The sequence below is a fragment of the Orussus abietinus genome, unplaced genomic scaffold (assembly GCF_000612105.2).
Source record: "Orussus abietinus isolate OABI.00-Male unplaced genomic scaffold, Oabi_2.0 scaffold8, whole genome shotgun sequence".
Taxonomy (NCBI): Eukaryota; Metazoa; Arthropoda; class Insecta; order Hymenoptera; family Orussidae; genus Orussus; species Orussus abietinus.
The window spans coordinates 1417385-1442539 of NW_019395997.1; the positions used below are offsets into that span (position 1 = coordinate 1417385).

At 43.3% G+C, this 25155-nt stretch overlaps 5 protein-coding genes across 11 annotated transcripts; 3 read left to right on the forward strand and 2 right to left on the reverse strand.

Annotated features, from left to right (window-relative positions):
• Window positions 1–1637: 1637 nt before the first annotated feature.
• On the forward strand, window positions 1638–3460 carry LOC105699546 (WD repeat domain phosphoinositide-interacting protein 4). Its single transcript, XM_012424645.2, has 7 exons — window positions 1638–1844; window positions 1993–2260; window positions 2337–2577; window positions 2660–2808; window positions 2891–2992; window positions 3054–3172; window positions 3242–3460. Exons 1-7 carry the CDS (start codon window positions 1796–1798, stop codon window positions 3349–3351), a joined length of 1038 nt encoding a protein of 345 aa, XP_012280068.1. The 5' UTR covers window positions 1638–1795; the 3' UTR covers window positions 3352–3460.
• Window positions 3461–3972: 512 nt separating this feature from the next.
• Window positions 3973–6069, forward strand: LOC105699545 (beta-ureidopropionase-like). Of its 3 annotated transcripts, none has more exons than XM_012424641.2 (6): window positions 3973–4263; window positions 4364–4468; window positions 4556–4806; window positions 4961–5349; window positions 5463–5780; window positions 5858–6069. In XM_012424641.2, the coding sequence occupies exons 2-6, from the start codon at window positions 4374–4376 to the stop codon at window positions 5939–5941; spliced, it is 1137 nt and encodes a 378-aa protein (XP_012280064.1). In that variant the 5' UTR covers window positions 3973–4263; window positions 4364–4373; the 3' UTR covers window positions 5942–6069. The 3 variants fall into 3 exon arrangements, with proteins under 3 accessions (XP_012280064.1, XP_012280065.1, XP_012280066.1); XM_012424642.2 differs by having other exon boundaries at window positions 3973–4214; window positions 4323–4468; XM_012424643.2 differs by having other exon boundaries at window positions 3973–4214.
• On the reverse strand, window positions 5998–9930 carry LOC105699543 (peregrin). Of its 2 annotated transcripts, none has more exons than XM_012424640.1 (9): window positions 9736–9930; window positions 9474–9604; window positions 9123–9291; window positions 8106–9027; window positions 7721–8020; window positions 7485–7659; window positions 6879–7360; window positions 6382–6783; window positions 5998–6276 (listed from the first exon to the last, which is right to left on the reverse strand). In XM_012424640.1, exons 2-9 carry the CDS (start codon window positions 9591–9593, stop codon window positions 6096–6098), a joined length of 2751 nt encoding a protein of 916 aa, XP_012280063.1. In that variant the 5' UTR covers window positions 9594–9604; window positions 9736–9930; the 3' UTR covers window positions 5998–6095. The 2 variants fall into 2 exon arrangements, with proteins under 2 accessions (XP_012280063.1, XP_012280062.1); XM_012424639.1 differs by having other exon boundaries at window positions 9123–9405.
• A 219-nt stretch (window positions 9931–10149) lies between these two features.
• On the forward strand, window positions 10150–15526 carry LOC105699485. The gene is made up of 9 exons (XM_023434130.1): window positions 10150–10542; window positions 10642–10819; window positions 10884–11014; window positions 11082–11253; window positions 11321–11470; window positions 11540–11677; window positions 11754–14755; window positions 14845–15355; window positions 15483–15526. Exons 1-8 carry the CDS (start codon window positions 10357–10359, stop codon window positions 15229–15231), a joined length of 4344 nt encoding a protein of 1447 aa, XP_023289898.1. The 5' UTR covers window positions 10150–10356; the 3' UTR covers window positions 15232–15355; window positions 15483–15526.
• On the reverse strand, window positions 15386–24829 carry LOC105699484 (transcriptional regulator ATRX homolog). 4 transcript variants are annotated; one of them, XM_012424505.2, is made up of 19 exons: window positions 21957–24829; window positions 21392–21896; window positions 20977–21308; window positions 20770–20897; window positions 20538–20677; window positions 20225–20452; window positions 19954–20164; window positions 19465–19880; window positions 19083–19381; window positions 18719–19013; window positions 18344–18645; window positions 18112–18268; window positions 17687–18034; window positions 17293–17593; window positions 17020–17226; window positions 16795–16905; window positions 16649–16705; window positions 16367–16564; window positions 15386–16292 (listed from the first exon to the last, which is right to left on the reverse strand). In XM_012424505.2, exons 1-19 carry the CDS (start codon window positions 24415–24417, stop codon window positions 16206–16208), a joined length of 6783 nt encoding a protein of 2260 aa, XP_012279928.1. In that variant the 5' UTR covers window positions 24418–24829; the 3' UTR covers window positions 15386–16205. The 4 variants fall into 4 exon arrangements, with proteins under 4 accessions (XP_012279928.1, XP_012279927.1, XP_023289971.1 ...); XM_012424504.2 differs by having other exon boundaries at window positions 21392–21905; XM_023434203.1 differs by having other exon boundaries at window positions 21392–24829.
• Window positions 24830–25155: the final 326 nt, after the last annotated feature.

Here is a 25155-nt window from a genome sequence, read left to right on the forward strand (position 1 = left end):
GGGTTTTATATAGCGCGGGATGTCGCCTCCACCTTGATCAGCCGGAACTGCTTTTCTTCTCGTTTTATACCCCACGTCCGCTTTTGTATTCCGCTCGGCTGCGCAACTTGGAGCTCATCGAGAGAGAAGAATGAATCTTGACCTCCGCTCCGAATGCGCCGCAATCCTGGTGGGAAAATTCGCACGAGTGGCTTTTCCTGGACCTCTTCACGGTCCCCGGTCACTCCTGGTGCTCTGGAAGACAGAAAAATCATCAGGGCCGATCGGCTTATCGTGACGTACTCGTTGATAACGAACGCTGCACGTGTACCAGGTCACCCCGAAGAGGACGCATCTCGAGGCACGTCCAAGGACGGAGATTCGGATGCCTGTGATCGATCGATTAAACGGGGCGTTAACTGCAATTAAATGTCTCGACTACTCGACGTCCTTGTTGCGAGGTCCTCGAGAACGCTCTCTTCGTGATGAATATGTTTCTTCTTCGGGTTAGCGCTCTTGAAGATAGATTGCGGAATGATGCCGCTTTTAATTACGTTGCATAACGTTAAAAATGGCAGGAACTTATTCCTTGGCCTAATATTAACTTTAATTACGGTGCGTTACGTTAACAGCAACAGGGACTTGTTCTTGAGTCTAATACTTGAAGAATGTTTCCTGGTTCCCGTCTGGGAGTGGAATTCATCCTGGAGAAAGGGGCCAGCTTCTATCCTGTCGGTAAAATTCGATCCCACGAGGTAATCGGAGGTCCTTGAGGAGTTCCTCTGAAATTCCTCGACCCTGAGAAGATACATCTTATTATGACTCTTCTGGAGCGACAAAGGACGCGCTTTCGAAGGAAGGAACAAGGAACCTCTTTCAGCGGTGGCGAGTCCGAGACAAAGCCCGGGACTCGTTTTAAATTCCGCGGGCATTAAGAGTCTCCTTACGGGCTCGGTAAACAAATTAACGATATTTCTCACCGAGGCTTCAAGCAGACAGCCGAAATCTTCGATCCTTTCCCGAAAGCGCAGGCTTAGCCGTCGAATCTCTCTCCGGGTTAATGGGAATGCGACGATTGCAAATTTTTTTACTCCCTTGATGCGTCCTCGTGGAATCCTTAATTGGGAGGAAATTTTAATATACGAGTCCCGATCCTCGGTTATTTACGTACAGGTGACTTACAAAGCGAGTTAAAAAATAATTTAAAGGTCAGACGACATAAAATCCGAAGAAAGGGAGTGTGGAACATTCCAAAGACTATTTATTCCTTTTCACCTGGATTGAGGTCCCAGGAAAGATTCTCCGCAACGCTCAGGTTCAGGTAGGTGTCTCGCTTCTTGTGGTTTTACTTCCTCCTTGAAAATGTATAAAATGGGTTTTCGATTCCCCCGGTTATTCATTTCGACGAATTTTTACACCTCTCGCCCTTTTCTCGTGTTCAAAACTCGTGCAACTGAATTTTCCGTATCTAGATTGCAGCACTCTCTGCGGAAGTTTCCGGAACTAGGAAAGTGTTCATGTTTAATAGGTTATGTAGGACGCCTTTTTATCGGCTCGTCGCTTCCCACTTGCAGAGACGAGTACTGATTGGCTAGTATTGGAGAAACTTGTCCAATTTCGAGTTTACGTCCCGCACTTCGCGCACCTTCTTCGTGAAAATTCGCCCAGCTGTCCATGGGATTATCGGGAATCGGAATTAAACGCGAGAAGTGAAATTGTAAACAAAGGGACTCAGTAAACTTGGAAATCATTCGATGAGGGAGCAAGAAATATCGATGTCGCGTTTGACGGAGTAGCCGAGTAAACTTTACGAGTCATGTCAGGAGGCAGGGGTATACTTAGTTTGAGATTTAATCAAGATCAAGGTATGAACGTAACTGCTCCTTATTGGTAACCTCATGGCCATTTAAAAAGACTGGAATGTGAACTATGAATACAGAACGACAGCGATTAGCATTTTCGAATATAAAATGCAGCGGAGGTGAAGACCGATGCATGTTTATAATTTTCTAGGATGTTTCGTGTGCTGCATGGAATCGGGCCTGAGAATATATAATGTCGAGCCATTGAGCGAGGAGGCACACTTTGAAAATGGCCTGATGGGAAGCATCGCCTTGGGCGAGATGCTGTGGAGGACGAACGTAATCGCAGTGGTAGGAGGTGGTACTCGGCCAAAATTTGCCGACAACACGGTACTTATCTACGATGATTTGGCAAAAAAATTCGTAATGGAAATTACCTTCACCGGGCCTATTAAAGCCGTTCGGTTACGCAGAGACAAGTAAATTTATGTCAAGTATTAGCTTGCAGTTGAATTCGATGCAGAGGTCTGACATGGACTCAATCGAATGTTGCAGATTGATTGTTGCGCTGCAAAAGGAGATACATGTGTTTTCGTTTCCACTACCGACTCGGAGGTTGCTTACCTTAGAAACCAGGGACAATCCCAATGGTCTAGTGGAAGTAGCTACATTAGCAGCAGCGTATAAACAATTACTCGCCTACCCTGGCCATAAGCTTGGCAGCGTACAATTGGTAGATCTAGGCTCTACCGAAGCTGGTAGTTCCAGTGCTCCTGCGACGCTTGTAGCACATCAGGTGAGATGTCCGTTTACAACCGAATAGGATCGATATAAATAGGGGACAGTTCTGTGCAAATAAACCATGAGTACATCGGTAGGGAGCAGTGGCTTGCCTTGCGGTTAATGCCAATGGATCTATGGTAGCTACCGCTTCCACTCAAGGAACATTGGTTCGGGTTTGGGATGGTTTGCGAAGGCATTTATTGGTCGAACTTAGGAGAGGCGCCGATTCCGCCACTCTTTACTGGTTAGTATCGATTATACGATTTGAAATCTAAAACAGGATGAGAATTTGCTTCTAATCAGATTATTCATTATATTGTTTTCAGTATAACCTTTAGCAGAGATTCAGAATTCCTGTGCGCATCCAGTGACAAAGGAACGGTCCATATCTTTGCTCTAAAGGATACTCACCTGAACCGTAGATCCACGTACGTGATCTCACTCAATCAAAAGTTAAACATCACTTACAATCACCTTCCTATTCGCTAGCTTCTCGAAAATGGGATTTCTTGGGAACTACGTTGAAAGTCAATGGGCACTCGCTACCTTCACAGTACCCCCAGAGTGTGCTTGCGTCTGTGCATTCGGAGCCAGGAGTTCCGTCGTTGGTAAATAATTATTTTGCATATAATTAAATTTATCTAACATCTTAAACCGATAATGTCTCTGCATTTTAGCTGTGTGTATGGATGGAACGTTCCACAAATACGTATTTACGTCCGATGGCAGTTGCAATCGAGAAGCCTTTGACGTCTTCCTCGATGTGTGTGATGACGATGAGTTTTAAGCAGGAGTAAAAATTAAGTACATGGGTAAAATTTTCATCTAAGAGTATACACATATACATATATGTTTTATAGAATTAATTATATCATAAATTAAGGTACAATTTTCTATACCGTTGTTTTATTCACTTCCTGCATCTCTCTTGAAAAGAAGTCCACTTTCAAAAATTTTTGTCAACATCAAGACTCGTCGTCAATTAGTGGCACCTTACCATGGGTTTTGCGGAATTTCTCTGAACGGAAACATTAAGTTGAATGAAAGAACATAACGTAAAAATCAATAAATATCAACTTACTGTATGGTTCGGAATTAAATATCGGACGTATGTGTGCAGGATACAGAGTTAACGCAATGGTACTTATGAAAACACCAATGAACACCGTGAATGCCCGTCCTTTTAACCTTGCCATTTTAATGTGAGGTTATGTCGCCGTTTCTATGCAACCATTGTTCATGACAATTGTAGCACGAAATATAGCAGAATGAGTTGGGAGAATGTTCACGGGCAGGGTTACGTGATGTGCTGTGCTGCCTCCGGTGGAGGATGTCGACAACTAACGTCCTTGCCACCTTCCAGGGTCAGCATACGCGATCGCTCGACCCTGTTGCTGCCCGTCTCCCAACTCACCTGTACTTGATTACTGTTGATTACTCTTTGTTTTTATTCGTTCTGCCATTTAATAGTTATTTACCCTTGATGTTATTGTGTACATATTTTATACTGATCAATATCTAAGTACTGTGATACAGCTACAGTTTGTCCAATGATTTAAATTCATTGAGAGGTGGTCAGATGTAAATTATAAATAAAATAAAAATTTCTATGGTCCCACGCGGTTGAATTTATTGCAGCGACCCTGACAGGTATTAATCGCTGCTAAAATTATATCACGTTATCAGTATTCCATTATCAGTAAGTATTATTCCTAATGACATGCGTTATTCTTTGTTCAATTCATGGATACGTTGAAGACACCTCGGTAGGTGTTTCCAACACATATTAATTGTTGCAGTTCCTTGACAATGGATAACGCTAGTTTGGAGGATATACTGCAAAAATACCTGCCAGAATCAGAGCTGCGAGAGGTTGAGAGAATTCTATATGGACGTGGATTAATGTATGTTCTGTACCCAGATTAATCGCTGACCAAATAAAATTTTTCAGCCATGAATTTTGCTCTGACAGGTTTTCTCATCACTTTCAGACGTTTAGGTGTCCCTCAATGGACTGGAGATGGAGAACTAGAAGTCACTGGATGGATAATGGGTGGTGCTTTAAGGGAGGAGTTGCGATCGCCTCGAGTCGTTCGAGTGGGACTGATTCAACACTCCATCGTTCTACCAACGACTGGATTCCTGTCGGCTCAGAGAAATGAAATACATCAGAAAGTCATTAGATACATAAACCATGCAGCGAAATGTGGCGTCAATATAATCTGCCTTCAAGAAGCCTGGAGTACATGATTTAAATAATTTATAAATAAGGCATGATAAGTAACAACGTGACTGTCCTGAATGCTTAAAGTGATAACATTCCTCTGCCTTGGTCTAACCAGCTGTAGGTAATTTTAACAATATTTAAACCTCTAAATATAGTGACTATTTTTCAGCGATGCCTTTTGCTTTTTGCACAAGAGAGAAATATCCATGGTGCGAACTCGCCGAGGATGTCGAGACTGGACCAACTACCGTTCTAATGTGTGAAATGGCGGAGCGCTACAACATGGTCATCATATCACCGATCCTGGAAAGGGACAGGGTCAACGGAGACACATTATGGAACACCAGCGTGGTGATCAGTAACACTGGTAAAGTAATAGGGAAGCACCGGAAGAACCACATTCCTCGAGTTGGTGATTTCAACGAATCGACATATTACATGGAAGGCGACACTGGTCACCCTGTGTTTGAAACTGCTTACGGTAAAATAGCTATTAACATCTGCTATGGACGACACCATCCTCAGAATTGGATGATGTTTGGAGTAAACGGCGCAGAGGTTAGTTCCTTTTCCATTTCTCCTCGATTACTTGCACCAGTCTCATAAATTACATTATCAATCCCTGATTCCATCAGTCATTCAATCATCGAGTCAATAATAACATACCTTAGATCGTCTTCAACCCTTCAGCAACGGTGGACAAGCTCTCCGAGCACCTGTGGCCCGTAGAAGCAAGATGTGCCGCCATAGCAAACAGTTACTTCACCTGTGCAATCAATCGAGTGGGAACCGAACTATTCGAAAGGGAATTCACATCAGGGGACGGAGCACCAGCCCATCGAGACTTCGGTCACTTCTATGGCTCCAGCTACGTTACTGCCCCCGATGGCACCAGAACTCCTGGCCTAAGCAGAAACAACGACGGTCTCCTAGTCGCCGAGCTCGACCTGAACGTGTGCCGGCAAATCAAGGACACCTGGGGCTTCCGAGTGAGTATCTAAACTCAAGTCCTAATTACCCTATTTCTCAATTACTTAAAAATTTTTTTTTCCATTCTCTCAATCAGATGACGCAACGATTGGACCTGTACGCCCGTGAGTTAGCCGAAGCAACCAAGCCGGACTACAAGCCCCAGGTTATTCGAGAGTGACACCCTGAAGAGACTCTCCGGAACCACTTCCACATCTCGAAGGGACTCAAGAAACACAGACAAACCTACGAGTTCCTGTCGAAACTGTAATTATTCTCAAGGCAAATAAAACGGAGTGGTTCGACGAAGACGCCGACAAGACCATGAATTATTCTCACACATTCGCCGTGGCATTCAAAGGAGCATTGTGCGTCTGCTTCCGATAATGCAGGGCCTCCTGGTACGCCTTCTTCACGGCCTTCCTGTCAGCCGGTTTGCGGGACTCGATGAGCTTTGCCTCGTCAACCTCTTCGGACACGCCGAGCTTCTCCAGCTTCTCGCCTGGCAGCCATTGCCTGGTGAACGGAGGACGTTGACGTTACTCATCCCTTTGCGAGGAATTTGAGAATATCCCAAGTCGCGAAAGAATCTACTTGGACGCCGAGAAATCTCGGGATTACCAGGTACGCTTGGTATCGAAGAACAGGACGAGGTAGACGGGCTCCTTGTAGTTGACGGCGAGAGCTAGGACGTCATCCGGGGGCGCCGGGATAGGCACTCCTTTGTGCACGGTACCCCTTGGAGTGCCAGGGTCGATGATCAGGGCAGGATACCAAGGATATCCCCGGCACTTGGCCCAGACCAGCTGCAACGCCTCCAGGCGACCATCCTCTCGCTTTCTGGTGACCCTCTCCTTCTCCCTGGGCTCCGGAACCTCCTTCGGGTCTTCTCTAGGTGCCTCCTCCTCTCCAGGAACCGCATCCTCGTCCGGCACAGGACTGGTCGACCTGCTGGTCGAACAGCTGCTGCAACTGGACGACTGACTCTCGCCCTCGGCGCCGTCGCTGTCCTGGGCTCCGCTTCTGGAACGCGAAGAAACCCCCAGGTTATGTCCTCTCTTCTTCAAGGCACCCTGGAGTTAGGGAATGAATTAAATAAGACACACTCGAGGTACAACCTGTACACCCTGAAGCTGTCGGCTTGTTTGGAGGGCCTGGGGGTCGCCGGCTCCGGGTCGGCCCGGTCGCTGGAGGCCTCGGGGCCGCCTTTTCCTGCCCTGGCCCTGGCTTTGCGAGTGAAGAGGACAGCCGTCCTGCGGTTGACGCCGGTCCCGGATCTACCCATGTCCTTCTGCCCCGGCACGGCTGGGCCTTCCGTGGTTCCCGAGTCGGCCCGGATCCGGGAGTTCCTCTCTCGCTTCCTCCACTTCACTGGGCTTGGTGCCGTCTCTCTCTCGCCGTCTCCAACGACTTCACTCTCCAGCTCGGGGTAGTCCTTGAGCGCCTGCTCGATCAGAGCGCCTCCTTGCTCGCGCATCCTCACTCCGGCCCGGTAGAACATCGTGTCCTTGCGGTTGTACGCCAGACAGTTCGACACCATAAGGTTGAAGTCCTCTTCAAAGGATGCCAGGGTATCGTACTCCTGGCGTTCCAACTTGGCCTGTCAGTAGGGAGATGCATTAATTAGAATAGGGTTTCAGAGTCCATGAAGGAATCCTGAAGGTCTTGGAGGTTAGCGTAACAACCTGAAGTGGAAGGATAATGTGTCGGAGACCTTCACTTACCTCCATCGTTGACAAGTCCATAGGGTGCGTCACTATGTCCAGATAATCGGGCACTTCCTTTGTGTCCACTGGCTGGCCGAACACGTTGTTGCTGTCGCGAGCTTTGATCGCCTCCAACAAGGTCCTCAGGACGCTTTCCAATGGACGCAGCTCGAACCACATGCACTTTTCCTTGCTGCAGTGAAAGAGGTTAGAAATTAGTTTGGGTGACGAGGTGGTTCAATGAGGTTACTTACACCTTGAAGAGCTCCTTTTTAAGTTTCTCGCGTTTGCGGACCAGCTCGCAGAGTAACCGAGCCCTTTCTAAATCTTGTCGAAGACACTGCCAATACTTGAGCTGACGATAGAGTTCACCCCTGGATTCCCCATCAGGTGCTGGAGAGGTGCAATCGGTCAGTGGGGGAGGACGAGCGTGTGGATGGGTACTCTGTAGTCTCCGGAGTAGAGGAACTCCGTTCCTGTACTGACGTTTCAGAGTCCAGTAGGCAATCAAACGTTGGATCAATTGACTCTTCCTCGGCAACCCCTCTGCCAGGCTGTAAATCGTAATAAACAATTATAACAGCGAGTTTAATTCTCTAGAAGCAGAGAGCTAAGCGATGCGGTGGAACATAGAAGTACCTAGCTATCTCGCGAATACGTTCTGGAGGAATAGTTGGTATTGAGATGACAGGAGCGGAAGAGCTCTTCTTGTTGGCAATGGCTCTCCTCCTGGCGTCAGCAGGATTCGTTGAGGGCTGATAATCAGCCGGGGTGTGGGCTTCGCAGTAGGCAGTCTTCTGTACGAGCATCGGCTCTCCGTTGGCAGGCTGGACTGTACGCATCCGCATGCATAAACCAGCTTGCTGGGCACAGGTCACGTGGAAAGCAGCGTAGCAGTTGCTTTTGTGACATTGAATACAGGCACCGGCGGCGCGCCGCTTACAAACGCAGCAAGTGAGACGCCATCGAGCTGCAGGAATGCTCTCGATACTGTCAATAGGTTCCAGGAAAACTGTGTTTGCAAACCTAACCTCTGGGATCCAGAGAGCACAGACCACATGCGCCCATGTGGAGGGTCGGTCGGTCTGCTTGAATGCACCACCTCTGTTGGGACACAGCACACAGTCTACTGCCCGAGATGGGCTCTGTAGGCAACGACGGCACAGCCACTGGCCTTCGGGAATGTACGGCACACCGTAGCAGTCCTGGTGTACTGCTAGATTGCACATGTCACAGAATAAAATGGCATTGCTATTTTGGCACTCGCCGTCCATGCAGATACAACACACTGCGTCTTCGTCCAGTGCTGCAACGTTAGCACTGCCACCGCTCAGTCCACCGGATCCTACACTTCCTCCAGTTCCTCCACCGGTACCACCAACTCCGCTACCACCATTTCCATTGCTCTGCTGCTGGAAGTAAGACTCTTTTTCCAGTCGGTCCATCAACAGTTCAAACGTGTCCGCTTCCATAGGTGGTGCCAGACCTGATGCTAAACGTCGCTCATTGACGATACTCAACCATGCTGAGTCTTCCTCGTCTAGATCGTACTCGACCTCACCTGAGAATTATATTTCAATTATTTGTAGATTAGAGTATCCAAAAAATATATCAATGGATTAAGATGCAACAATTACTTGATGTTTCTTTATTTACCATCAAGCTCCTCGCCGCTACGTTCCATAAATCTAACATAAGAATTAGGCAGTGGCTCAGCCTCTCCTATCTGTAGTTCGTATCCATCCAGTTCCTTAACCGATGCCACAGGCAATGAACTCGGTATTGTTTTATCTTCTCTATCTTTATCAGCTGTCGTCGCGTGTCCCTTACCAACAAAATTCTTCTCCTCGGTTTTAAAGTCTTCCAAGGAAATTACAGAAAACCCTTCACCAATCCCAAGCCTTACAGGCTTATTCCCTTCCTCGCTTGGAGGATTTATCTGAAGCGTAAATCATGCCAAAGATCACAAAGACGATTAACTTAATTGTTCACTTGTAGAATTCATACCATTACAAATTTTGAAGATTCTCGAGGATTTGGAACATCCGAACCCTCGACTCCTGAGGAGTCGTTAGGTACGCCCATTCTGTTCCTGCTTTTCTTTTTATTACTTTGAGGTGTATTCATATTGTTCGATTCTGAAATATAAAAAAAATGTCAATGAAAACAGAATGCAATAGAATGTAAACAAATCGGTGCACGGAGTAAACATGCAAGTATTATTGATAGAAGGGAGTTCACTTTCCTTGAAAAGAGATGAAGTACTAACCGGTGTGATTACCGTTTACGTTGTTCCGCTCAACTTTAGCGTTTTATCGTTGAAAATTTTCCGACTTTTCGTTATAAAAGGCATTTGTGTTCACTTCTCACTTCTGTCGGAACCTTTCACCAAACTGTGACAACTGGCGACACCGCGTAAACCTGCTGTCTATGAAATTGGGTGTAAGAAGAAGGGCAGAGATGAGTTGGGAGATAGCTCACAGGCAGGGTTGCGCGAACGTCATGTGCTGCCCCCTGGTGAAGGATGCAGACGGCTAATGCATTTATCAATTGTTACTCCCAGTGGCGGCGCAACACATTTCTGGTCGGGACTCACGTCATCGCGATGGCATATACAGGGTTTGAACGTTTTTTGAGGGGTTCATGACTTTTTAGCCGATTTTCGGGCTCTCCATCTTGGCAAACCTGTCAGCCAATCAGAGCTTGCGATTTCTCCCCTCTCTATGAGAACGCATGTCTGCCCTCTTCTTTTCTCGATTTCTGTGGACTTGCCGAATGTGACGTGCACTTGCGTGCACTGAAGGCGGGATTGGTTAAAATTCAAAAACCGGCCAATGATAAAGAACACTCTGATTTTTCGTGTCTCTCATGACTTTTTAAGACATCAGCGATGTTCTTTGAACTCCTTTTGATGAATTTATTGGCATCGAATGTTGCTGGAAAACCGAATGTCCTCTTGATAGTTGTCGACGACTTGAGGACCACCATAGGCTGCTATGGAGACAGTAATGCATATACGCCGAACATAGATTCTCTGGCAGAGGAAAGTGTGCTTTTCACTCAAGCATTTGCACAGGTAGAAATACAAAGCTTAACATGCCTTTAAGTAACCTTAATTTTATCCCCTTACTTATGTGCATCGAGTGAATGCCAATCGTACTTTTGTACTCTCCAGCAATCTTTATGCGCTCCAAGTAGGAATTCATTTTTGACGAGTCGCAGGCCAGATACTTTACAACTTTATGACTTCTATAGCTACTGGCGTGATTCGGTTGGAAATTTTACAACCCTACCGCAGCACTTGAAAGATCACGGTTTTACAACCATGTCCGTAGGAAAGGTATTTCATCCTGGTAAGGTGCTCCTTATTACAAAGTTTGGTTAATAATGGTTTCATCGATTTGATACCGCTTGCAGGAATTAGCTCGAACAATTCCGACGATAGTCCATATTCATGGACTGAAAAACCGTTTCATCCGTACACGGATCGCTACAAAGATGCCACTGTCTGTACCTCTACGTCGAGCTCTCTTCCTGCTCAGAATATTGTAAGATGATATAAATTTGTTAGTTTACGATGAACCTAGTATTTTTTATTCCATGCTGGTGTTTTAGGTTTGTCCCGTCTGTGTACCTTTTATGCCAAATGGAACACTCCCAGACATCGAATCGTTGAATGCAGCGAGGTCATTCATACATAAACACAAAAATGATCCAAAACCTTTTTTTCTGGCTGTTGGGTTTCAAAAGCCACATATTCCTCTTAAATATCCAAAAGAGTATTTAAGTAAGAAAATAGATCATCGGTCAGGATTCTGATATTTTCTATTACTAATGGAATATGATTTTTTTAGAATATCATCCTTTAGACAAGTTTGCAGTGCCAGATATATATATGTGGCCAAACAATGTTAGCAGTGTTGCGTATAATCCTTGGACCGATCTCCGCAAGCGCGAAGATGTGAAAGCACTTCTTCTTAAATTTCCATGGGAAAAAATACCAGGTGAAAAAAAAATACTAAACAATGTGTCATAAAATTAGCTCGGTCTTCTAACAATAATTCATCTTTCAGTGAAATTTGCTACAACCATCATTCAATCTTATTATGCCGCCGTGACTTACATCGATGACATGATTGGGTTACTCTTGGCTCAATTGTGTATTTCAAAAATTAGAAACGAAACTATAGTGATTCTCACTTCAGACCATGGTACCGATAATCTGAAATTACATTTCTACGATTATGAACTTTGCTTCTTATTGAACATTTAATTTTTATCGCACAGGCTGGTCATTAGGAGAGCATGCCGAATGGGCGAAATATAGTGACTTCGACGTTGCACTGCGTATCCCCTTGATAATTTCGGTTCCTGGTTTGACATACAACATACGAAATAACTGCAAAACTACGAAAGAAAATTCTACAGTGGATCGAACAACTGAACACAATCATGATATTCATCGTGATAAAAATATATCCAGTGATACCAGAATACTTTTGGAAGAGTTCGAAAAGATAAAGAAATTATTGATGAAGGAAAACGAGACTACTGGTCAATTTCTGAATGCAGTGGATAGAGAAAAAAATTCTACCATTAATAATAAGGAAAGTACTGCAGCGAACGTGGTAGTTTTAAATAAAAAACCAACAACTGATTCTGAAGCGACAAAACAATCTGATACATCAGACATCAATAACTTAAAAAATTTGACAACTTCTAGCGCAGGACCTAGTACTCAAATTAGTAATAGTTCAGAACTCTTAACGGAAGCCTATAAAAATACTGAACACTCTCTGAACAGCCAAGTGGAACTTACCACGGAAGCAATCAATAGTTCTGAAAATACTTTCAACACACATACTGAATTAATAACTCCTACACCACATCTTACATCGTTGGTAAATAATACAACACTCCCACGTAATGAAAACCAGACGACTGAAAGTATTGAATCATTACTCAAAGAAATAGAAGACCTGATGAAGAAGGAGAACGACCAATCAAGTCAGAACACTGAGAATTCTCACGATGACAATAAAAATGTGACGAGCTTTGTCACTGCAGAAAATGCAAACATCAGTAAGTCGAAGGAGATTCCATACTGGTCCAGAAAAGCTGAAGAATGGTCGGATAAAATAGAGTTACTGGTTAAAAAATTCGAAAACATGCTGCGTGGTATTGAGACTAACAATGAGTCTACGTTAACTCCATCGATAGAGGTTGCAACTACTACAGTCTCGGCAGAGAAAGAAGTGAGGCCAAGTCCAAGTGTTCCGATAAACAAAAACAGTACTACTAACGTTCTGCAACATGTGCAAGAAGCTGTATCCAAAGCCTCAACATCGTTTCCTAAAGGTTCTATACCAGTAGCACGTAACAAAACAAACAATGTAAGGTCTCAAAAAATTTCTTTGCAAAATGCTGCTCTTGAAAAAATTACAGACAGTGTGGAAAAACCTAGTTTTGACAGAATGATTATAGAAAATACGATAAAACCTCAAGTTAATGAAATTAATGTGGATAAACTGATGAAACACTTCTCCAGAGTGAAAGCGATCTTAGAAAAATCAAATAGCGTATCAAATGAAAGCTCTGCGTCGAGTTTTCAAATTGCTGGCAAAAAGCAAAGCATGCCTGAGGTTGGAAATTTTTATACAAATGTTAGAAAAATTAGGAATAATTGGTTATTAAATGGACTGAGGAATAATTCCAAAACTAACTCATCTAAAGTACATGATCGAGGAATTTTGACTACATCTAGTGCAGATGATCAAGAGAAAAAATGGAAGATGAAAAAAAATTGGGATGAAAGGATTAAAGCTCTTCGTAAAAAGATTGATTATGCTGAAACCATTTTGGAAAATCTTAACGGTAGAAATAGACTAGAAGTTTCGGAGAGACATTTAGGAAAAGGCGATACAAAAGCGAAAAACTTATGGAATATGCCAGATACAAAACCAAATCGTAATTATAATGACTATAACATAATTTCACACCCGCATAGGAAGACTAATAACGGAGAGATGAAACTTAAGTGGATAATCAAGATGAGAGCTTTTCAACAAAAGATGAAATCTACCGAGAGTGCTGTTCCAAGCTCGGAAACGGAAAAACTAGATTCACATAATTACAATGGAACTCACTTTGATTATTTTGAAACTGTTCCGAATCATACGAAGGACTCTCACATTGCACATCGTCATGATTACGCTTTTATAATGCCGGAAGACACAAAAAACACTATAATCACTGATAAGGTTTTTTCACAGCATCCTAAATTTTCTGAACGGAAAAATAATCCCGATTTGCGCGTCGAGAATTTTTTAAAACACTTTCAAGAGATATTTAATGTTAGCATCAAAGATAATGGAATTACAACAAATTCAGTTTCGAGGTCCAGAAGTAAAAAGAGTATATCTTCAGAACCAACAGATAGCGAGCTTCAAGACAATCATAAAAGCGAATTGAGCAAATTGAGACATAAGGAAGAGAACAATGAGTCATATCGTAGAAGGTATCGACACAAACATCGTCTGAAGAATTATTCGATGAGTACACTGGATGGGATTTATGAAGCTTTAAGGAGAGACCATGAACAGCTTCGAAGAAATCATGAGAAGCTCCTGGAGGACCACGATAAGCTTAACAAAGTATTAAAAGGGATATACAGAGGCCATAATGATGTGGATATCCTAGAGGACCGAATCAATGGCAACGATGAGAGAGAAACTCCGAAGAGAAGTCATGGACTCGATGGAGTTATTCGACACGAAGCAAACATTGAAAATCCACAACACCACAAAGCAAAAGTCGACTTTGAACTTAAATTTTTAAGAGACTTAAGAAAACGTAATCGAGCTCGACATCGGAGTCGTGCAGGGACGAATTTCGCAAAAACGAGAGTTGTCGAGAAAAAGAGTAATTTAGGCAAGAAAGAACTCGATTGCGAGAATAATCCAGAAATTATTAATCCATTTTCCTCGATTACCAACCAAAGAATTTATCCAACAGGTGACAGAAACGCAATTGAAGTAAAAAAGACCTCGCACTCTCTTCAGCGTCGTCATCAACCGATAACGCGCAATAAGATTTACAAGACCGTTGACGAAATGGTGGAGTTAGTAGATCTGTTTCCAACTATCGCCGAATTAGTTGGCTTTCCAATTCCGATTTGTCCCGACATCGAGGATCGGTACGTGGAGTCTGCTCAAGCTCCAGCACTGCCAAATCCTTGCAGCGAAGGAATCACGTTGATACCCCTTATAAATGCTGCGATGACTTCAAAGGTTTGCAAATGATAACACTTCAAAAGCTTCTTTCAAGATACGAATAGTTACTTTTATGTGCAATTAGTGAAATTATTGTTTCATTGCAGAGGATACCATGGAAGAAGGCAGCTTTTAGTCAGTACCCCCGTCCTGGCATGGAACCTACGCTGCACCCAAACAGCGATAAGCCAAGACTGAATGAAATCAATATTATGGGATACACCCTGAGGACTAAGAAATACCGGTACACTGCTTGGGTTTCTTTTGCACATGAGTCCAAAAAACCTGATTGGAGAAAGATAGTTGCAGAGGAATTGTACGACCACGATCTGGACCCTGGAGAGAATGTGAACGTGGCAGGTACTGCCTCGTTCCAAGAGGTCGAGGAGAAACTGAGGATGCTCCTTAGAAGGGGATGGAGACAAGCTTTGCCTGAACAATTTAAAAGCGAAGGCCAAAAGATAGAACAAGGGTTGGAACATTCGAAGGGTTGAATAACCCTTGATCAATTCAGTCGTCGATGCAAGTTTCATACGTATGTTGCTTTCTACGAATTTGAGATAAACAGAAATGTTACATTGGCTCGGTGTGCCAAAAGCTAACGAGAAATAGCCCGAGGTAAGTTTCAATATTATCGGAATAGGATTCTAGGATTACGTGACAATTTATTTTCACTACTGCCAACGGTACATTTGACTGAATATATATAACTCGTATATTAAATAAATTGTTTCCGTTTTTAAAGGAGTAACTTGTTAACAAGAAGGTAACAAGGCAACTAAATGCAATGACACTCTTCCTTCCTGATATAAAATATTTGTTTTCTTCGTTGCATTTTCCTATGGGAACCTTTACACACTAAAAAGGATGAAAATAGAGCAAACCAACGTGAAATAACCATTAATACATGATTCTAAGATGTAATGAATAATACAGAAAACAAGTGCGCATTTAGAACTTGAATAAAACTCCCGGAAGCATTACCTAAGATATCATATCAGCAGCAACTATACATTCTCTAGACAGCTTTTAATAATTTTACATTTGTTTGGTAATCGTAGATAGTAGGATAAAAAACCTTACCGAACTAAAGGAAGTAAATACACTGTGCAACCACTTGGTATAGAAAGTCGTTAACTTGGTTATTCGAAGTCTCCGATAGAGTGAATCCAACTCAACCGGTTTGAGCGCCTTCGTAGTTACTGCATTCCCTCGATTTTATTTATAAACTAACGTAAACGGTTATGTACACTGACGAAGTTGCATATGCAACAACCACATATATCTAGTCTCCTTTCATTCTTTACGAATAACGCCATACCGAAGCGAAGGGGACACATAGAAGACATGATTCACACTTTGCATTCTCAAAGATTTAAGCCTCCGAACGGAAGTAGGAAATAAGTAAAACAACTTCCCTTGCCTCATTTACTCCTCACATTTTTTCCAAGTATCTCCGATTCCTCATTTATTCCTCTTGAGGTTTACTGTTCTTTGACGACGTGGAAGCTTGTGGTTCTGTTGTCGACGTGACACGATCGGTAGCAGGAGTAATCTAAACCGTCAACAATGTAGAAATAAATTCCTTCGGAGATAAATAGGCAAGACTTTTGCCATACCAATTCATACCTCAATAATGTCATCGTCTTTCGATCCTCTTACGATGTCTCCAGCTATCCAATTGCTATTGTTGTTGTAGGTATTGTAGTTCTCCTGCTGAAGCTGTTGCTGCTGCTGTTGATGGTGAAACTGTTGTTGTTGTTGCTGCTGCTGCTGCAGTACACGGAGCAATGTGCGCTGTTGCTGCACCGCATACTGTTGCTGTGCCTAATTATACGTAATTAGATACATTCTACATAAAAGAAGAAAACATCCAGTATCTAAATCATAGCGTGAACTCTATCAACTCACCAGAGGATTCATAGCAGCTAAAGCATTGTTAGGGGCTCGTGGAGCATACATTGGATTCTAAAATATAGACGAAGTACAGGTTACGTACACAAATCCTTCGAACCTGTAAATAAAACTAAACCTACTAATATTAATACTTATCTTACCGTCATCACAGGATTTCTGTTCATCATTGTCTGCTTTTCAACATAGGTGTACATTTCCATCACTGCGTGCGTTGCCATCGCCTTTAACTGGACATCCGTTGCATTCGGATACTGTAAAATTCACCCAGTCCGATAGAAACCACAGAAACATTAAATAATCGTATCAAGCTTTTGAGCAACTATTGAAGGAGAAATATAAATGCATAACCAGCAAAGTCGACATACATCTTTCTTAATCAGTCGTTGAATATTTTCAACATCCAGAAGTATCTTGTTGGGATCAATCACTCCGGTCTGTAGCTGTTGTTGCTGCCAGTTCATCTGGTTTTGGAAGTTCATGTGGGCATTCATCGTCGGTACTCGTCCCTTCTTCTCCTCCTCGTATTCAAGCCAAGCCTGCTTCCTTTCCTCCTCGTCTAGTTCCTCTTCAGCCTGGAACGAAGCTTTGAAAAACTAACCTATACACATAACCTATTCTATGAGGAACTAAAGCGAGACCTTGTTTTCCAGGAGAGAATCGTGCTCATGATAATTGTCAACCGCGTCCTTATACTTCAAAAGAATCTCAGCCAGCAGTCTGTCTCTTGGAAGATTCAACGTTTGCTTGTCTTTGTCAGTGTTCGGCTCGAACTGGTACAGCTCGGTGAGGTCGTTATTGCTGTAATGTCGCTCGATTTGTTGCTCGTCGACAACTCGACACGACAGGGAGAGTTTCGTCACTTGACGATTGTAGATCTTCTCCTCCATCGTACCATGAGCCAAGAACCGATAGATGTAGCAAGGTTTCTTCTGACCAAACCTGAAATAATTAAAATAAATTACTGAAATTAATCTCGATTTACAAGAACATTGATCCAAATTTCCAGGGAGCCTGGAACTTCTCTTCTGGTACCTGTATATCCTGAAGATGCTCTGCACGTCGTGAGAGGGATTCCAGCTAGCATCGAATATAATGACCCGGTTGGCTGCAGTCAAGTTAATCCCCAGACCTCCAGCCCGGGTCGAGATGAGGAAGAGACGAGCTCGAGTGTTGGAGGGCTTGTTGAAGATGTTGCACCAAATGCTTCTGTTGTCGGCAGAAGTCTGACCATCCAGTCGGAAATAGTCTAAACCCAGGGACCAACTGCCGGTATGACCTTCGAGGAGTTCGCTCTTAACGTCGTTCTGCGTTTCGTCGTCGATTCTTCTGAGGAACTCCTCGATCAACGTCAAGGAGTACAGGGACTGCGAGAACACGAGCCTGTGAACCGAAAGAATGGTCAATTGATCACGGTTGAACCTTAAAAAAATTCCAACGAGGTAAACGGGTTACTGTACACTTTATCGCCGATCTGCTCGCATTCCTTCAATATCCCGAAGAGTAGAGTCAGCTTGGAGGAGATCCTGATGTCGTCGAAGTGCTTCTGCTGGACGAACTGGCTCCACCACTCCGATGGCTCTTCGCGGTTCTCTTCTGGTTCCGGTTCCGGCTCGACTGGAATCATAAATTGATGTTCGGCATCCATTTCTAGAGGATAGAGTTAACGAACATCCTTGCAGGAATTCTTACGCGCAGGGTTGGCTCTGGTCGAGCGTTTCCTGGTCTTCTTCTCCCCCTCGGAGTCGATCAGCTGGACATCGTCGTTGCTCTTGCTGCCGGCACTTCCGGAGCTGGTGCTGCTGGTATCGGAATCGTCGCCATCGTCGATGAAGTCCCTCAACGAACCCTCGGAGTCGCTCGCCTCGAGTCTCTTCTTCTCATTGGCCCTCTCAACCTTTTCGGCGTTCAACTTCAGCACGATAGGATGCGTCCACACCCTCTGCAGCTCCTGGAAGTCCGCGAAGAGGCTCCCTCCGGCAACTCTCTGGCGCCTACAAGGTCAAAACTTAATTATGTGACAAATATCCACGCGATAAACAGGGTTCTTCAAAGACGAAGCCATACCTTGCAAGATTGTTCAGGTAATACTGATACATTTCCACCTGTACTTCCGTCAGCCTCACGAAAATAACGTACTCCTGTTTGGGCGGCAAGAACGGCATCAACACGGAATAATCGAATCTCTGCACGCTGCCCTCCAACATTTTATGTAGAACGTGGGCGCGTTTCTTCATCAACTTCACGTCGTACTCATTGGAGTCGTCGAACTGTCCGTTCGTTATCGGGTTGACGAACCTGTTCATGAACTCCTTCTTCGTGCCCAGGAGATTCGGCTTGACGAAGTGCACCATGCAATGATCTACAAATGAAAAAAAAAAATTAATATGAAGTCCAAGCATTGGTTCTAAGTATATCAGGGGATACTCACATTCTTTCAAGTTGTTCTGCAGCGGCGTGCCGGTCAGGACTATCCTCCTGAGAGTCTTGACCTTGTTCATGGCTTTGCTCAGGGCGGTGTCCTCATTCTTCAGCAAGTGGCCCTCGTCGCAGATGACGAGGTCGGCCCCAGGGTCCACCAGGCACTTCAAAATGGACTCCTGCATGCTCTTCCTCATCTTCTTCCCGGACGAGCTGAGGTTCCGGAACATTTCGTACCCGATTATGAGAACTCCTCCGCAGCGCTGCCAGTTCTCCAACTCGTACTTCCTCTCGAAGTTCTTCTTCATCCTTGAAATGACAAGCGGCACTATTAGACGCGACAAGAGAACTACGGTGGGTCTTCAAGGTTTCCTGAAAAATCTTAGTCTTACTTCGTCAGCTCGAAGACGTTAATGTCATCACCACCGTTCACGTGTTCCAGCCAGATTTTGAATTCGTTCACCCAGTTCAACACCGTGTTCAGGGGACAGACCACCATGACGGTTTTAATCTGTGTCTGTTCGTGGGTCAGCAACGTGTGGGTTAGCGTTACGACTTGGAAGGACTTTCCGAGGCCCATGCAATGTGCCAGGATGCAGCCAGACCCCGTGCTGTCTTTTAATCTCTTGACCGACTCGAAGCAAGCATCCCACATAAACTTGATACCTTGAGCTTGGTGAGGCTTTAGACGTTTCACTAATTCCGCGTGGACACTGATTATCTCTTCTTTGGTCTCCTCGTCGAAGTCGAGTACTAGCTTGTCCACTCGCTCCTCTCCGGCGAGCCTCATCTCGTACATTTCGTTGTACTGGGAAGATTTACGCGGTAAATGCCGCGGAATAATATTTAATTAATTAAAAATATTCTTAATAAATATTCACCAATTTCTGGCGGTCCGCTATGCGCTTCAATCTTTCCTCCTCCTCTTTAGCTGCTTGCTTGGTGACGTCCGCCACTTTGTTGTCCTTAAGCACCTTGCGGATGTTCTTCCTCCCAGCTTTGTTCGGCGTCCCTTGGGAATTTGTTAACCCATCGTTATCACTATCGCTGTCACTGTCCATTTTCTTGATTCGCCTTCGCTTCGGCTTGGTTCTATACAATGGAAATAGGAATGAAAATTCATCCTGAGTGGAAAGAATCTACGAAACGTACTTTGTCTCTCCGGAAAGCGAATCGGAGTCCGAGGATTTTGCGGTTCCTCGCTTGCGCGGCTTCCTTTTCTTTTCTTTCTCCTTTTCCTTGCCATCCGATTTTTCTTTCGAGGAGTCAGAGTCTTCCGAGCTCTCATCTGTCAGCTTTATATCGGAGTCAGATTCGAATACTCTTCGCTTCACTCGCTTCTTTTTTATCTTGCGCTCCTGTTCGTCTTCGTCGCCTGATCTAAAAATGCAGATCGTAGAGGTTAGCTTGGGTAAAGTTTGAGGTTAAGTGGAAGGAAGACGGATTGGTTAGTAGGCGCACTTACTTTTCGTCTTCTTTCTTCTCTTTAAGCTTTTCTTGGGACGCAGTCCACCTTTGCTTCTCTGCTTCGGAATCGGAATCGGATAATTTCATCGTAAGAAGTTTACTTCTCTTCCAGCGACCTTTATCCGACTTTGCATTGTCCTAGAGTGGTCGAGCAAAGAGATTTTAATGATATTAGTGTTAAACATTTTCTTGCTGCAAATATTAGTATTAATACGTAAATAATTAAAAACCTCATCATCTTTCGAACTGCTGCTCGATCGATCAGGTTTGTTCTCTGAGAAATTCACACTTTTGCGTTGCTTGGTCTTCTCCGACTTCTTAGGCCCTTCGGAACTGCTGCCCTCTGGATTCCCCCCTTCTGTAAATAAGCGAATCTCTAAGTCGCAATTCAAAAATGTAATTTAACAACCAATTTAATGATACAATCATATTTTTACCATCTTGCGAATCCGAACTATTCAGGAGAAATTGTTTCGCTAGTTTGTCAGCTTCGACAGCAAGATCCGTGCTGGTATCGTGAGGTTCTCCTTTAACATTAATTCGTTCCTTTTCGGTTTCTGATTCGACACTGTCATCCGGAATTCCTTCATTTTCCACTTTCTTTAGATGATCCAACAGACTTTCTTCGGGAGTCTCAGAATCTCGCTTTTTCTTCTTTGCTGGAGTGTCTTTCGATGACTTTGATAAGACTTCGTCATCAGAATTTGAATCATTAATGGAACCTTTCTTGCTTTTTTTCTTTTCAAGAGATTCCAAAGTGACCAAACTGCTTAAAGTAAATTAAAAAGAAATATAAGTCGCAACATATAACAGCCGTTAATTTCTGAATTGACAAGTATGAGGTGTACATACCTTTCTATTTGTTTGTACTCCAATCGCAGTTTAGATTGTTCCAGAACAGCAGAAAATCGAGCCAAGACTTTTGGCTTTAATCTCTTCAACACAACCTTGCAAGTCATTCGCAACTTTTCATCTGTCAAATAATGCTGATTCTTCTGCAACTTGAATTTCTTCTTCTTATGACTTGAACTGTCATAATCTAATTCTCGACCTCGTTTTAAGGAATGGGGTTTACTGTTGGATGTATTTGAATTATCGCTATCTTTTTTGTTTGATTTATCAGGATTATTATCTGGATCCGAAGGAGAATCGTCACTGGTGGAAGATATAAACAATGACTTCTTCGCTCGCAAATTAGCCTTCTCTCTGTCGGAACCCTCGTTGCTTTTCGAACTATTGCTTTTTGAGCCATTGCTCGTGTCCAATGATCCGGAATCATCTTCAGAGTTTGAATTTAATAGAGCATTCTTTGCAAGCTGCTCCACATCGTCACTCTCAGTTAACTCAGGAGTCTCTTCTATATTCCCTAAAATAGAATTATCTGAAAAACTGTCCGATGACCCATGTTTAGTCATACCTTGTCTTAGCGGTTTCTCATTCTTCTTCTCTTCGTTCTTCGCAACAATCTCTTCTTGCAATTTTACTACTGGAGTCGACACCGGGGTAACGGTACCATCTTCAACCTCTTTCGGATCTTTGGTTTCATTTGCAGAATCGTTTTCAATTTGTTTCGCTACATCCTTTGAAATTGCGGATTCCGTGTTACCGTGTAAAACAAGTTCTTCGTTTTCTGAATCATCGGACTTGCTTTTGCAAGGATTAGCCTCTTCCTCCATTCTGGTATTTTCCTCGCACGGTGGAACTGCTTTGTTCCCTTTATTATCATCTTCTTTACTGGCAACAATCTTATTGTTGTCAACAGTAGAGTTTAAATCGTTACCTAAATTATCACAACTGGCTTCAGTTTTTGAAAGAGAACCTGATGCTTCAGATTGATCTTTGCTACTTTTAAGAACTGTGTCTCTATCAGTTCTCATTTCTGCAACCTTTGAAGACTTTCCCCTCGTGGATTTTATCTCATCAGTGTCTTCCACAGCATTGATACTACTGTCAAACATATCACTTGATGAATCATCCACGATCAATCCATCAATTCCACCGAAAGTCTCATCGTCGCTTTCTTTACATCTCTTTTGTGAATTTTCATCCTTAACCGCAACAGCATCTTTATTTTTCTCGATCACAGGAGTCCTTATTAAACTATTATTTTTTTCAACAGTGGCTCCCGATTTTGCAGCTTTTGGTAATACTAAAGTAGCCTCATTTTCACTATTTTGTGAATCACAGATCTCTTCTTCAACTGATGGCACTTCTTTAGTGCTCTCTTTCCGTTCTGCCGTATCAGAATTCCTATCGGCACTTTTCCTGCAGTTCTTTGAATTATTCTTTTCGTTCTTCTGTTCTTCAATATTTAATATAACATCATCACTCTCGTCACTTAACCTCTGCATACTTGAATTCCTACGTTTCTGAGTTTCACCTTCGACTATTTCATCCTTCTCTTTACACAAACTTTTATTTACATTGGAAGTTCTCATTTCACTCCCTGAGAAAATTTCTTCACTATCGCAATCCGATACTTCGATACCTTTATCATCATTAACTTCATTCTTGCTCGATGAAGACTTCTTATTAAAGGTCTCATCTTTAGACGATTCATCATCCTTCATGTTATCCAATTCTCTTGTATTTGACTTTGTCACATCTGTTAAGTTATCCACATCTGATACATTGCTTCTTTGAGAAGGGATGTTAGAAATTTTGCATTTCCTGTGCCAATCGGCATAAAACTTTTCAAGTTCATTTTTCAGTGTTTCCACCTGAGAAAAAGTAGTATTCACTAGGTTTTCAGAATTGACCATAGTAGTTACAGCATCATCTGTATGTATTATTTCTTTGGAACAATATCTTCTCCTACTGATTTCTGCTTCAATAACTGTTTTCGCGCATATGTCCTTTAACCGTTGCAAGAACTTATCCGTGTTCGACTTCAAAGACATGCCTTGACGTTTTGTGAAGTCTCTCCTCCCCTCGCTTTGGGTAGGTGAAGTATTCCTTGAACGGTCTTCTGATTTTATAGTCAGAGTATAATCTTCATCTATATTACAAAGTTGTTTCAATTTAACGTAGCTCTTACGTACAAGCTTCGAATCCTGAAACTCCTTTCCAGAACTAGAATCGGTTTCATGTCTTTTTTTATCAGAGATTTGAGAGCTTCCAACTTTCGCAGACTCCATCTTTCCTCTCTTTCCTTGTTTCAATGACGAAGTTCTTGACTGCTTTGCAGTACATTCTTTGTCCTCGTCTGTACTTTCAGTGTCTGATTTCGATTCGATATCTGATAGCTTTTTAGGAACTTTGTCTCTCATGCTCGATCGCCGGTATTCTTTACTTCCTTTGGACGATGTTGCTAACTGTGCTTTTCCATTGAACTTTGCCATAGACTGTGTAGACTTATAACTCTCTGCATTACTTGAGGACTCTGAATCGTTATGCTGTGCGCTCTTACCTATTCTCTTACTTGTTCTAGATTCTGACAAAGTTCGATTCCTACTCCTCCTAGCATTACTATTCCGACTCGCATTTTGAAATACTTCTACTTCAGAATCCGAACTGTAACTCTCTCGAGCAGCTCTAGTCTTAGAACCTCCTGACCTTTCGTCCTTTTTCTCTCCGTGCTTCCCATCCCTATATGTTTTTACATTGGACACTCTCTTCTCGGACTTACCGGTCTCGCTTTCGCTCGACGAGTTTGAATCACCCTCAGTTCTTACCCTCGATACAGCTGAACTCCTTTTTCTTAACATAGACCTTCTGTTTCCTACTTGAATTTCATCCGATTCTGCAATCACATCGTCCTCCCTATTTCTAGACATTGGTCTAGCTTTCGAGTCGTTCTTAGCCCGGGACTTGTTACTCTTCTTGGCAGCATCGGTACTTGACATTTTACCATGAACATTACAGTTGTCACTGTCCATAGAATCTCCCTGTTTGAAACGTTTTCGTTGACTTTCAAAGTAGAATTCTTTCGAGTTCACATCTGCTTCTGGATGTTCGTGAATAGACGTTATTTTCCTTCTTTAAACGCCACGGGCCAACACTCGTATATTCCTCTAAATCATGTAGCAACGTCAGTTGCCATAAACAACGAAATCTTCGTAGCTCCAAAAGCTCCAAATACTTCAGAAAGTTTTCAGATAAAACGCATTCAAGTAGCCGTCAACTATCCGCAGCGTGTTCTCACAGTAATTGCGAGGTCGCACCTCGAATATCATATTTTACTGGCATTCATGTTGAAATACACAGAGAAACGACGGAATCATAACCGCTGAAACTAATAAACAGGAAAGCCATTCACGGAGATACACCGGGACGCACTCGTTGTCTCTACGCGCGGCCATTTCGCGTGACTCGCTGGTGCTCAATCTGATTTGCGCATGGGCGAGTTGATCTCGAATCTGATTGGCTGAGAGGCCACAAGCGATAGCCAATCCGAGGCAGCTGACAAGATGGCGACTTTCAAAATGGCCGCCTGCGCGTGCATTGACAGCTGTCAAATTTTTACAAAGCGCATTTTGATTTACGTAGAATATTATTTCAAAGATTATGACATAAATCGGAGAGGACTTCCAAGCATCTCGTAATTTATAGAAGATAAGGATTGGGAAAGTTTCTGTCCAAAAATTAAAGCGCATCTCGAAATAATTCCAACGTCA